General features: G+C 41.5%; 1 protein-coding gene across 13 annotated transcripts in view; it reads left to right on the forward strand.

Annotated features, from left to right (window-relative positions):
- Nucleotides 1-14,105, forward strand: part of ADAM22 (ADAM metallopeptidase domain 22) — a 122,579-nt gene that overhangs the window by 90,697 nt on the left and 17,777 nt on the right. For 4 of the 13 annotated variants that reach the window (XM_079948282.1, XM_079948275.1, XM_079948276.1 and 1 more), the window contains exons 21-29: nt 242-347; nt 915-1,037; nt 1,397-1,565; nt 1,888-1,993; nt 3,159-3,249; nt 5,349-5,366; nt 7,455-7,649; nt 11,111-11,211; nt 11,497-11,563. In XM_079948282.1, the coding sequence (XP_079804408.1) occupies nt 242-347; nt 915-1,037; nt 1,397-1,565; nt 1,888-1,993; nt 3,159-3,249; nt 5,349-5,366; nt 7,455-7,649; nt 11,111-11,211; nt 11,497-11,563 (976 nt within the window). Of the gene's footprint in view, nt 1-241; nt 348-914; nt 1,038-1,396; nt 1,566-1,887; nt 1,994-3,158; nt 3,250-5,348; nt 5,367-7,454; nt 7,650-11,110; nt 11,212-11,496; nt 11,564-13,989; nt 14,101-14,105 lie in introns of all 13 variants that reach the window. The other 9 variants (XM_079948273.1, XM_079948281.1, XM_079948278.1 and 6 more) reach the window with 6 other exon arrangements.

Below are 14,105 nucleotides of genomic sequence, written 5' to 3' on the forward strand. Positions count from 1 at the left end.
TACCTTTGCAAACTCTAGTTTCCTGTCAATTTCACCCCACCTCAGTCACTGGTACATTTCAAGGATGCTTTAGCTGAGAACCTTCAGTGCTTATATAATAAAAATAGTTGAGAGCATATAAATTGTGATCTCAATCAGGCCAAAATCTTCCCATGTTTACACGTGCTTACCTTTTAGAACAAACTTGTGCGACATGATTGAAGGAAATTAGTTTCTGTTATTTTTTCCCCTTGCTCTTAAGATGTGACGGTCGCTGATAACTATTGCTACGAGAGGTTGAATATAGAAGGAACTGAGAAAGGCAACTGTGGCAGAGACAAAGATACTTGGACACAGTGCAAGAATGAGTAAGTTAACACTATTCTTTTGAGATTTTCTTCATGTTTTAGGCCTGTGGTTCTCAGGCATTATAAGCGACATGTTCCTTTGCAGATATCCAAATCTAACACCACCACCATCATCAATAATAATAATAATAATAATAATAATAATTTTAGATTTAATAGCAAAGATTGCATTGCAGTAATACAATCATGAAGTCACCAATGCCTGAGGTACTGTTAATTTTGAAAGTAGATTGCAATCTCTTGGGAGTTGGCCACCCCGGTGTAGACCAGGGTTCTTGGGTCTCCTGTTGTTTTTGGACTACAGTTCCCATCATCCCTGATCACTGGTCCTGCTAGCTAGGGATGATGGGAGTTGTAGTTCAAAAACAGCTGGAGGGCCAAGTTTGGGGAACCCTGGTGTAGACAATGCTGAGGTCTGATTCAGGATAAGGCAGTTTTCTGTGTTCTATTGCTTATGTTCAGTAAACATCACCTATTTCTCTTAGGCAGTCCCCCCCCCTTTTTTTTTTACTTCAAGCAGCAGCAGCAGCAGCAACAATGAATGCTTTGTTTAATCTTTCCTTCCAGGGATGTTCTTTGTGGATATCTCTTGTGCTCTAATATTGTTTCTATCACCCCGAGACTTGGGGAACTCGATGGCGAAATCACATCGACTTCTCTTCAGGCTGTGGACAAGTCCTTTGTTTGCAGGTAATTTCTCAAATCCTAAACGGGGAGGACCCAGTCCAAGCACATGAATTGTATGTTATTTTCATGATCAGAGGTAACAGTACATCACACGTCCATCGCTATGTGTATACAGAGCAGTTGCACTTGTAAATTTAAAATAACGTCGCATAAATTCCAGGTTGCTTAAGCACCGGTCAGATTTTTTTTTTTTTTGAAGTTTTGTGTGATCCACTGTGAGAAAACGTCAGCTTTTTTTCTAGCCACGAAAAAGGGATTAACAAACGTTACTTAGTGTTCTATGTTTTGACAGCAGTTTTGTTAAAAAGGGATTTTAGTTTGGTGGATCTAACTTAACAAAGGCTTTTTGCGTCCTTTTGCAGCGGGGGTCATGTCAAGCTAGAGGAAGATGCAGACCTTGGCTATGTAGAAGATGGGACACCTTGTGGCCAAGGAAGGATATGTTGGGAGCACAGATGCCTTTCTGCAGAATCCTTTAACTTCAGCTCCTGTCCAGGAAGTACAGAAGGCACCATCTGTTCAGGGCACGGAGTAGGTTTTGCAGTGCCTTGAGGGAGTGATTGCACGTTAATTCCGTAAATATTGGCTGGCTGGCAAGGGTTCTTTCTGTGCCTCTTCCAAAAGGGCTGTAAAACAGGCTGAAAGTAAATGCATGTGAACCAATCTGGAACCTACGGGTATAGGGCGGCATACAAATAAGAATAATAAATCATCCAGTATACTTTAAAGCACTGGAATTAATCATCTGCCTCATTTTGTAGCCTAGTGGTAGAAAAGCAGGAAAGCAATATATTCAGATGGCATATTCAGATTTGAGGACTGCTTTCTAAATGTTAGATTACATTCTTTATAGGTGTGCAGTAATGAAATACAGTGTATCTGTGAAGGGCTGTGGACTGGTGCGGACTGTGCCAAACCCATCATGAAACCAAGAAATGATGATTTTATGCCCAACCCAGGTGAGTTGCATGTTTTACAATTTAATGAAATGATCACAGGCTACTTGGGGGGTCAGACTTCAAAGCATGTGCATTAATTTTCCACTTAACATGCCATCATAGCAGTAGAGTATTTCATCAATGTAAAGACTGATAATAGGTACCGTTGCAACAACTTTCACAGGCCAGAGCCCAGTTTATCAAATACAGCTACCTGCCACAAGACTCGGTTGTCTTAGAAGTCATGCTTTGTAAAAAGGGCCATCACTCAGTGGTTCCACACTGAGTCCAAGGCACCCCTAGATTGGGGTGTGTGTGGAGGAACTGCACTATGAAACCATTAATAGCCACTTCCAGGCACTGCAGACAATATTGAACTAGACTGACCAATCGTCTGACTTGGTTATATATGGTCAAGGAGTACCAAGACCTTGAACTTGGTCTGGTAGAAGATTGGCAGTCACTGCATATCCCACAGACAAGGTTTTATATGCTGGTGACAGTTGCCTCCACAAGCAGCCTGACCACAACATTTTTCAGCCTCCAGACAAACCTCAAGTGCAACCTCACATGGAGAGCATTACAATAATCCAACCCTGAGATTACCAGTGCATGGGCAACTGTGGTTAAATTATCCTGATCCAGGAAAAGCCATAGTTGTCTTCTGGTAAAAGGTAGTCCAAGCCACTGTTCTTTCATTGGCAGAACTGGATCCAGATGAAGCATCTGTTCCTTCAATGAGAGTGCAGCCCCAAGGTATGGCAGGGGCAAAAAGCCCAATCCGCTCTTGCCAGGGTTCAGATCCAGATTGTGACATGGATACACTCAGCTGCTATTTACTAAAAAAACAAAGAAACACATCTAAGTTGGCCCACGTTGTCTTGAATCCCGCTTTATTCTTTGCTGCTACATGTCTCCCTGAGGGTGTTTATCCCAAAGTTTTACACCTCTAAAAAATGAAACAAGCAATCTGAATTTAGGGCTGTCTCCAAATATATCATACTATGAATGAATCCATTTAAATATTAATGGACATGTCTATTGATTTTAATAGCTCTACTCCCAAGTATGACTTAGCTGAATAACTGTATTAGGAAAACCAAAGTTTTGTAGTTTTATGTATGTGTCGCTTCTCCTCAAAATGAGATACATTCAGATTCTTGTTTCCTTCTTTTTTTTAATCTAGGTGTCACTAGCACAAATATCATTATAGGTGCTATCGCTGGTACAATTTTAGTGTTGGCTCTGATTATGGGCATAACTGCATGGGGTTACAAGTAAGTAATTTATATTATATATATATATATATATATCTTATATTAATAAAGGTAATTTTTTTATTTCATAAGATTTTCTATACTTTATTATGATTTGATAAAGTAAAAGTATGAATTGGCAGTGTGAATTATCAAATGATTTAGGCAAAAGAGAATATCAGAAGTTTTCCTAATCAGAACCGCTTCCAGTTCTCTCTGCAGATAGTTGCCTTTCTAGGCTTGCTGTACTCAGAAGACTTGTTGTCCAACATCTGCACAGTGGCGTAGCGTGGGAGGTGCAGGGGGTGCCAGCCGCACCGGGCGCAACATTTGGGGGGGCGCACTCGCAGCTCTCTGCCCCTACCTGGCTCACTCACTCTCTCTCACAGTGCTGGCTGTGCGAATCTGATCCGAGCTGCCGGGTCGCCGCCCACTGTGGAGGGGGAGGGTGCCAGGCGTGCGTTGCGGTGCGGAGCAGAGAGAGAGCGAGGGAGGGACTATCTGGGGGAGGGCCAGTGCAGCGGCCGCCCAGCGCAGCGCTCAGCGCGGGAGAGAACCACACCCGACCAGCCCAGGCAGCAGCAAGAAGAAGCTGGCAGCAGCGGCAGGTTAGGGGTTAGGGGCGCAAATTACTTGCCCTGCCCCGGGTTAGGGGGCGCAAATTACTTGCCTTGCCCCGGGTGCTGACAACCCATGCTATGCCGCTGCATCTGCAGACTGAAGGCTGCATAGGACTGGAGGACAGCCTTTGAGTACAGCAAGTCTAGCCATCCTGCCTGGGGATTTTGGGAATTGTAGTCCAGTGACATCCAGAGACCCAGCCAGCAAAGCTGATGTACTCTTTAAGTCACTTGCCATAATAATTATATTATTTACTGGCAACAGCCTGTCTTACTAATTTTTAGTATAACTTTCTCACATTCTATCTTTAATTATTTACTGCACACCTTTGTTTCAGCATGTCTAAACGAAATGTATGATAGGAAAAATAAAATTTATTGAACTCATGCACTGATCCTAGGCCACATTCACACATGTTGATAAGTCTGGGTTGCTAGGCTCCCAAGGTTTTGGGAATAAGCCACATGCTTTGTGCACACTGTTCAGTGCTCCCCTCTTACTCCTACCCTGGCATGAGGAGGGGAAACAACCCCAGAAAGCTTGAAAGGGGTTTGACTTCCTGTGACGTCCAAGCCTGAGATTGTGCATTGTTTCTACCTAACAACAACTTTTGGTCTCAGCAAGCAGGGTTCTTCTTAACAGTCAGTTAAATGATACTAACTCTACTTATGAAGTTAGGCAGCTCTTGAAAGGTACCAGAGGAGATTGCGCTCTCCTTCCTTGAATGAGGAGAGAATGAAAACAGATCTGGTTTGCGCAAGAAACCTCATGGTTAGTGAGGAAGGAGTTTCACAACAAGCCTGAGTTTGGACAGCATGAGTCAAATTGTGGCTTAGCTCAGCTAAGGACTGGGGAGGAGCAAAATGGTTGCAAGCTCCTTTCCGGAAGCCCACATCTTTGTGGGCCTAATAAGCCATTGACTTGGGTTTACATGACACAGCAAGCCATAGTTTGTCTTACTGTGTCATGTGAACCAGGTCAGTGTGTGAGTTCATATTGCCCAGGGTCTGCAGGGTTTGAAATAAGAAGAAACATCATTTTCTTCCAAAGGGCTTTCCTAAACTCAGCCTATGCATTTCAAACATAACACTGATGCTTCATTGTATGCAGTTTTCATAGTGGCATGCTCTTTTTCATAGCAATGATCCAGTTGCTTGGGAAAGACAAAAATACTCAATTTCTGCTAGGGTTTCTTTTCTATTTTATATCTTTGGGATTGGATCCTAAGGGCTGCACAAAGGTGGGTCCTACCCCCTCTCTTCAACTGCAGCCACCCACACCAGGTCCTGTGCTGTTCCTGAAAGTTTCACAGCTTTCTGAAGTGGCTTTTCAGGGGCATCAAAGAGATGCCAAAGGAGGGTGTGGGTCTTTCCCATTCTGCATGTGGAAATCCACTGGGAGTTCTTAGGATCCAGTTCTTAGCTTATGACGCTGAGTAGAGTAATGGCAAGTATAACATGGTAACTCACTCTCTTATCTCTCTTTCTTCCTCTTGTAAGAAACTATCGAAGACAGAGGTATGTGAAAAAGCAGTGTGGCCACATGTCACAGAACGCTTCAGATGTGATCCCTATTTATTATTTAGTTGGGATATATATATATATATATATATATATATATATATATATATATATATATTAGAGACATCAGTATGGCTAGGAATGTAACGTTTTTTGTGTACATGGAGCTGTGGGCTGATGAATTTAATTTAAATGGCTCCTATCTTTGTAGTGTTAATGTGTTGTCCCTTAAGACTTGGATTCCTGTATTCTGAGATATGTTCTTTTAGGAGGGTGGAGCCCTAAGGCAGAGACCAGAACCCTGTGGTCCTCCAGATATTTTTGGACTACAACTCCCATCATCACTGACCGTTGGCCATGTTAACTGGGGCTGATGGGAGTTAGAGTCTAACAACACCTGGAGGGCCATGGGTTCCCCGTACCTGCCCTATGTGGGCTGGTTTTTTTAATTACACCTTTATTTTCTTTGCAGCCACAGTGTTGAAATTTAACCTCAGACCCAGTTCAATTCTGCTTAGTACATAACATTGATTACTGGAGCATTTTCCAATTACCTGGGCACTAATCCCTCCCATTATGAACTTGTCTGCATGTTTGCCTTTTTAATCAATAGAGAGATGAATATAGCCATGTATGATCCCACTCCTGACTGGTCCTGAGCACTTGTTTTTTTAAGCCACAATATTTTTTTCCAAATTAAAAAAAAAAACTTGAAAGGAGGTCTAAGGGACCTCATGGATGGTGTTAGACTACAGTGTCCATCACCATTGGCTGTGCTGGCTGAGGTTGATGGGACTTGGAGTCCAGCAACTTCTGGAGGACCCCTGACTCCTCACCCCTGCTCTAGAATAAGGCCCAGCAGCATTGTCCTTTGTTTGACTTGGCCTCATGAAGGTGCCATGTGCTGGCATCTGAAGCTGAGGGCAATGCTTCCCTATAAATTGGCACCAGGTAGCAGTTGAGCATGTGATCATTAGGACTAGAAAACAAATGGTGTCAAAAAGGTAAGCGGTTAGGTGGCAACTTGGCTTTATGAAAAATATCTTCTCTATACCCTTTCCACTTTCATGCTCACAAAATTCTAAAAAAACACTATTGGGTTAGCTCTAAGTTTGACATTAAAAATCTTGTACTTGAAGAAAACTAGAAAAGCAAGTACTCTTACCTCTGTTTGTCACACACAATAATTAATTAATTAATTAATTAATTAATTAATTAATTAATTAATCAATCTTTCTTAGATAACATCCTGTAAGTGTTCTTTGATCACAGTTCAAAGTACAGGAGTCCAGTGTCATAGATATGGAATCTTTTTTTCCCTTTGTGTAAAACTAATTTTTTTGTAAGGGAAAGTACAAAAATTGTACTGGTGTATGTAGGTATATATCTATAATCTATTGCATTAGTTTGAATCTTGGGTTGAAGAGTGGGATTTGGTATTTTTTGAATATCCTTTTTAACGAAAGAAACTCCTTAGTTGAATTTGGGATGGGGAACTAAGTTTGTTATGACTGCTAGGCAGCAGTAGGAAATCCCCTTCACTGTGCGCATGTCATATTTGGACAATATTGGGTGTTTTTGTTTTTTAAAATTGCCTATTAATTATCAAGGCCTTCTTTATTGATTGCTCCAACCTGTCATGAGATGGAGAAAAGGAACGATTGGGGATGTAGAGGGTGGCAATACCTAACCCCACTCTTGAGTGTCTCTTAAATCAAATTGTTCAAACTTGTTGCCTTTAGGCCTATTAAGGAAAACACACACTGTAATGGGTGTATATCTTAATTAGACTTTTAAGTATCTCAGGGAATGCATTTCCCCATTACAGAATGTAAGCCTATTTTCTCAGGTAGCCATTCTCTCTTATTTATATAGTTATGTGATAAATTTTCATGGTCTCCTTTCTAAGCTTTTTCCTGTGCTATATATATATATATATATGTATATGTATATGAGTGTGTATTTATTTACACACACACACACATATATATATATACACATACATTTGGAATATGCATGTGTTTTTTGTTTTTGTTTTTTAACCTTCAGTGTGTTTCTGACTTGAAAATGTTCATTATGCTTTAGACAAATCCCTCAGGGAGATTATGTAAAAAAGCCTGGTGAGGCCGACTCCTTTTATAGCGACATGCCGCCTGGAGTCAGCACAAACTCTGCATCTAGTTCTAAGAAGAGGTCTGCTTTTCTGTCGCATTTTCAGATTTCTACCTGTTCCATCACACATTATTCCATTAGTCAGAACCTTTCATTGTTTTGCAGCAGGTTTGATTACTTCTTTCCTTCCTTTTGTGGGCTGTGTGTGTGTGTTTAAAGTGACCCCCTTTGGTCTTTGATTACTGACTAGTTGTATCCTCTCTTTTCAAATGCACTTCTTTGGGGATCTAAAACTCTGACAAATTATATTGGTGGAGTGGGTGGGTGGGTGGGCTTTGTAGCCCCACAGATAAATCAGATCCTCAGTTCTGATAGCCATCTCCTTCTGCTTGGAAGTGCCTTGTTTTGCTGCTTATAAAGTGTCCTAGCTCCTAATCAAGCAAAACACTGTACCCAAATTGCCATGAATTTGATATTACGATGAAGTAATCAAAGAAGGGGGATGCTGTACTTTCATTAACTCTTATAACATTAATGAATTACGGTAATAGAAATGTTAGAAGTGTTGTATTTTATCACTAGTTTGCCCTGCCTTTTTGTTCTTTAGTATGCTGCCAAATCTGGCATTTCCATCTTGCATTTCTCTCTTTTTACTGACCAAGGAAGGCCTGATTTACATACACAGCCACCCTTGTGGGTGAACTAGCTTGTGATGTCGATCCTTGTAGGCATGGCACAAAGTTTTATGAGTGGCTTCCCATGCATTTTGGCCAAGCTTACAGCAGCAGGTTTGGAGTTTGTGAGAAGCTGCTACACCGCCATGTGGGCTGTGCCCTTCACTATTACAACCAATTATCCGTGGAGGCAGGATTGTTGTGGTCAGGCCATAGAATCACTGCCGACACCTTGATTCTGCCAGATTTAATCCCCAATCTAATGTCTCTGGAGTGTGACGCATCCAGGGTGAGCAACTATATATTGCTCTCTTCTGTGAAAGGAAATGCAGTGGACATGTACATGGAGCTCTGTTATGGATCTGGAGCTTTGTGCATGACATGAGGCAATGGGCTGTGCATTGCTTTGTCCACCGAAAAAAGGCATATGCACCATTTTAAAACGACACACACATCCTGGTGCATTTAATAGTTCACGAAGTTAACAAGGTCACTTTGATCTGTAAACCTTTCTCTCTCCCCCCCCCCCCCAATCTTTTAGCACGGAGAGATTTATTATGGAATTGCTTTTTCCCCTCAAGCATCTTAAAAGGCTTTCACAAAAAACAATAATTCTGCCATGTAATAATACTAATAATGGACAGGCTATTTTGTGAACCATCATTTCCCCCCTTTTTTCTTTTTAAAGATCATTCACGCTTCTGGTGGTTTTCAAATGAGAAACTGAAAGGAAACAGAGGAAATTTGCTCCTCAGATTCAAAGTTGTGAATGTAGTAGCTTAGTGATGCATACGTAATGCCGATGCAAATGTCTGTTTAATACTGAGGGTTTTTATACCTTTGTGAGATTCTCTTTAATTTTTGCATGGCAGATGTCAACTTGAAAAGTAACTCCTAAGTCAACATCCAGTTTCTTGACTGAGGGTTTATGTTTGTGGAAGGATTAAAATGTTGATTTTTCTGAGAATAATCTTCAAAGCTGCATATCCATCTGCAGTTGAACTTCTTGAATGCCTAAATATAACAGAATTTTTGGGAAAACCAGTTTCCTGATATTTTGTCTTATTTAGATTTTGTTTCCACATAAGGGAGCAAAATTTTGTTCATTATATGAAGCTTGACTTTTAAATTGGGCATTGCTTAAATTCCATTGTATAATGTTGTGTGTCATTCCCCCCCCCCCCGCCCATTTCCATTGATTCCTCATTTCAACCACTTGTTTGTTCTTTATTGTATAATGGTATGAAACTCTTAAGGTCTGTCTACATTAGGACAAAGAGTATCTCTTGTCAGTTACCTGTAAACCTACGTAGGTTTAAAACTGGCATGGCCTATATTATGAGTGCTTAGTATCAGGCAGGAAATTTACCTTCACAGAAGTTTCAGACTACAATAGTTGGACTAATGAGCAGGGGGGAAAGTTCTGTTGGATGCAGTCCTTCATATCTTACATATTAATAAAAAATTGCACAAGGAAAAAAGATTAGAAAAATCAAGAGAAATATGGGGCTGGATTCAGACAAAATCAATGGGACAAGTTAGTCATGGCTTAAATTAACACCACTTGATTTCAAAGTCAGGTGATTCAGCTGACTTTGGTTGGATCCAACCCATGCCATTTTGTCTTATTTATGCAAGAGGAAAGGTTCTAAGGTATAAAGGATGCTTATCTATGATCTATATAAATTTTGTTAAAAAAATAAAAGTAGTTTAGGCAAGTCTGTCCAGGCACATAGATGCTGACGTGTTTTAATCTCTTTCACTGTCAGTTTTAATTATTTTTTGAACTTACAATTTTTATTGATGATTTTAATATATCTTATATACTGCTCAGTGCTTCAGTTGGAATATCATTTTTGTCAAATTAAATAATACATTTTTTAAAAAATCAAGTGGCAGGACAGATGGAATTGGGATAACGTGCGTTTTTTTGTGGATGTGCAAAACCTAGGATTTAACCAGGTTTGCATAAGCCATCTCAGAGAATGAGCTTCATAAGCAGGTTTGAGTTCCAGAACTTACATGAGAAAGTAAGTCTCTTCCAGCTTAGTTTTCCTCTGGAGAAACAAGATGGACAGAGAGAACGCAACCTGGGAAAGGAAGAAATCATTTTCTCCCTTGCAAGATCCTCCTGCTGCTCCAAGCTTGACCCTCTAAGGCAGCCTTCCTTAATTTGGTGACCTCCAGAGCTTTTGGACATCAACTCCCATCATCCTTCATCAACAACCATGCTGGCTGGGACTGATGGGAGTTGTAGTCCAAAACATTTAGAGGACACCAGGTTGGAGAAGGTCTGAAGAAACTAAGTGGGAAAGGAGAAGGACTAGGTTGCACTTCTGCCGGGTGTAGAAGAAACTTGCTTTCTTCTTTTGTTTCTAGATGACCTGTGTACACATCTCCTCTGAGCCAGTTGTAAAGGCACCAGTGATGACCCAGCATCCAAATATTTGCACCTCTGAGTGCAATAATGCAGCCTCTCACCTGCCATTGTGTTCATGAGCCTGCCAAATTATTTGACAGTCATCCTTGTCTGCCAAATAAGTGAGATATCCCACATAGACTAACATAACTAGAAAGGTCTAGAATCTGAAAATGGGACATGTTAAATAGATGCCCTTAGAAATTCAGTTAGAAATGGGTTTATGAATGTGTCCTGAGTAGATATGTAGCAATGTGCACACTATTTTAGGGAATGAATAGGAACAGTTGTAGGAGCAGAAGTGAAATTTAACTAGACTTTTCCCGGACTGCTGATTTAGGCAGATATTTTGGGTATTGTAAACAGACCTTTAAGTAATCCTCAACTTAAAAGTTCATGAATGATGTCCTTAATAGATGTCCTTAATGATGTCCTTAATAGATGCTCTAATAGATAGATGTCCTTAATGATGTCCTTAATAGATGCTTTATGTACCCAAACCAGCCAGCTCATGCAAGTCTTACCATTTACTCCAGGTCAAACGGATTATCTCATTCATGGAGTGAAAGAATCCAAGATGCAAAGAACCTTTCGGACATCTGTCAGAATGGGCGACCCAGGAGTAACTCATGGCAAGGTGAGAATGACCATCGCGTCAGCAGTATTCATAACCATTGCAGAGTAGATGCTGTCAACCAGCATGCTGTAGCTATACCTACAATGCCAAAGTTCAGAGTACATGCTTTGCACATATAAAGTCTTAAGTTCAGTCCCTTGTATCTGCAGGTAGGTCGTATTACTACTTCAGGGTGGAGGAGAAAGAAAGGGAGAATAAAAGTCAATGCAAATGACTTCTAGCATGCTACTTTCCTTGGTTCCATCGTATTGTTTTCCACTGACTTATCCTTTGGTCTTATTTCAGGTAATATAGGCGGCAACAGGAAGAAAGTCAAAGGCAAAAGATTTAGGCCACGCTCTAATTCCACTGAGTAAGTTTGACCTTCTAGTTGAAAACCCAAACCGAAAGAGTATCCAACTATTTCTGTTTCAGTTCCTTCCTGCTACATATTTGAACCAGGAGGCTTCTAGACTCACTGAAAGTACTTCTAGACTCACTGAAAGTACTCGTGGTGAGAGGACGAAGAATGAGGCCGGGCGAAGGCTGCCGCCGCAGCAAAAGGCTGCTGAACACGCCCCCCTGAGGCACCTGGTTGGATGCCTGCTGGGGGGCGTGGGCGCCAGCCAGGTGAGGTGATGGCAGGGGGCTAATGCCCCCTGCTAGGGGCGGTGCTCGGGCTCCCGCCCACAACCACTCCCCTCTCTTGCAGGGAGGAGAGTCTTTATTAAATGGTGTGGCAACAGGTTTTTATTTTGACCATGTGTTTTTAAAAATTGCTTTTGTTTTTGAAAATTTGTCGGTTCCCCCCTCACCTAGGCAGTACTTACCAGTGGTAACTAGCTCCTCCATAAGTTTTTTTTTAAAAGTCTGTTATTTGGATTCAGGGCAGATTTTGGGCAGTTTGTCAACAAGAAACCGGGGGGAGGGGGCTCCCCTTGCAGCATTTCCCCAATGGAAATCCTCACTCCTCCCATCTGCTATTTGCATATCTGTCAATCTCCCCTCCAGAGATGCTTCAGTGTCACCTTGGGGACGAGAGGAAAGGAACCAGGGCGAAGGGCTTTTATGTTGTTGGCAAAGCTGTGCAGGGTTGAAGGGTTAATCACCCACTTGCCTGCACTGCACTGCATCTAGCTTGGCCCTAAGAAGTACTTCTAGCTTGTTAAATGTATTCTCCTTAGCAGGATGGGCAGTGAAGCAGGCTTTCCCATTGCAGTTTTGTCCCCCCTGTTAACTAGAAGCCCCACACCTTCTCACCTTTGTGTGCTGCACTATTCCCCACACCTGTTTACTGCTGCCTGTTAACCTGCATGGGAAGAAAGTCCCTGATTTGACATCCAGGTGTGTTTCACTACCAATGAAAGTGGATATTTAATGCCATCTTGCAACTGGGGGAAGTGGGGAGAAGAGATTTAGACGGCAGCACTAATTCAGAGTTCAGATGTAAGGTTTCAAAATGTACTATTCTTCATGTTAACTTTCACATTTAGGGCAAATGTTATTCAGGGAGACCTGTTGAGGACACATTGGAAATCATCTAATACATTCCACAGTAAACTTCTCTACCTAATCAGCGGGAGCAGCCAACATGTTACCCTACATATGTTGTTGGACTACAACTCCCATCAGCCCAAGAGTACATGGCCAGTGGTCATGGGTGATGGGGATTGTACTCTAGCGACCTCTGGAGGGTTGGCTACCCTGGTGTAGCATTCTGCAAGATAAATAAATATACAACATAGCTTACCTCAATTTCTGTTATCTGGTTTTTTCCTTATTCTGGATATGGTTTGTATCCCATTAGATGCACATTTTAGTAAATTAGTTTAAATAACATTGGATAACCATTTTAGTTTCCCAAGGTGCCAGGAGTTCAGGAAGCCCTTCTCTGTAAAAGGAAGATGCTTTCCTATGTGTTAATTTGCTTGGAAGTTTCGTATTACTTTCAGCTATATACTTTCGTTAGAGAACTACGTATTGCTAAATAAGACTTACTTAAAACAGTTTGCTTTGTTTGTGCAATGCCATCTACTGATACATGCTGTACGGAATGAACAATCCACGTATGGCAACGTATATTTTATGTGTTCATGTGCTTGCCACAACCTGTGAAGTAGTGTGATCTGAACGCAAATGACATCCAAAATGAGCCAAAAGAGAAGTTGTCAATATCTGGAGAACTGGTGTCTCTGTGCTGCTGTGCATTGCAGCATTCCTGGTGAAAGGTTAACTACATGGATATAAGATGACCACTCCCCAAGGCTACAGAGTCATTAAAGCAAACTGGTCTTGGTGGTAATGGGGGTAATGATCCTGATCCCTTTAGAGGAGTTGATTAATGACCGCTGGAAATGCATAGTTTTATTGCCATATTGGTCCCTAAGATCAGTGTTACACAAAACAGACCAAGCGGTCATTTTGCTTGCATGGTATCGTGTTAGTGGAGCAAAAGAGAACTTCCATAGTTGACAATTTCTGTGGGGCTATTTTCCTACTGGCCCAGTAAAGTGTATTTTACTTCCGTAGTTTTGCAAAGATGAGACATTAACGTTCCAGAGTTTTCTGCAAACTTAAATGGGTAGAACAACAGTTTTGACCATTAACACCAAGACCCTGAGTGTTGGCATAGGAGCATGTGTTAAAGCATGTCCCAGTGAACTCCTTTCCCGGGTAGCCATTCCTTTGTTTATTTGTACTAACTTTGCCTCTATAGGTGTGCATCTTCCTCATTGTTATAAATGATATAAACTTTGGCTTAGATTTTCCCCACCCCTATTATATATTGTGTTTTTGCAGCAGAGCATCCCATGCTTCTGAGCCTGGGCTTTCCCACACCAACCAAATCCCACCCCAAGGCATAAGCCACAGGGGTTCTCACCACCCCCAGACAAGGGATCGGGATCACAGGTCAG

This window comes from Podarcis cretensis, assembly GCF_951804945.1.
Source record: "Podarcis cretensis genome assembly, chromosome: 12".
NCBI classification, from domain to species: domain Eukaryota; kingdom Metazoa; phylum Chordata; class Lepidosauria; order Squamata; family Lacertidae; genus Podarcis; species Podarcis cretensis.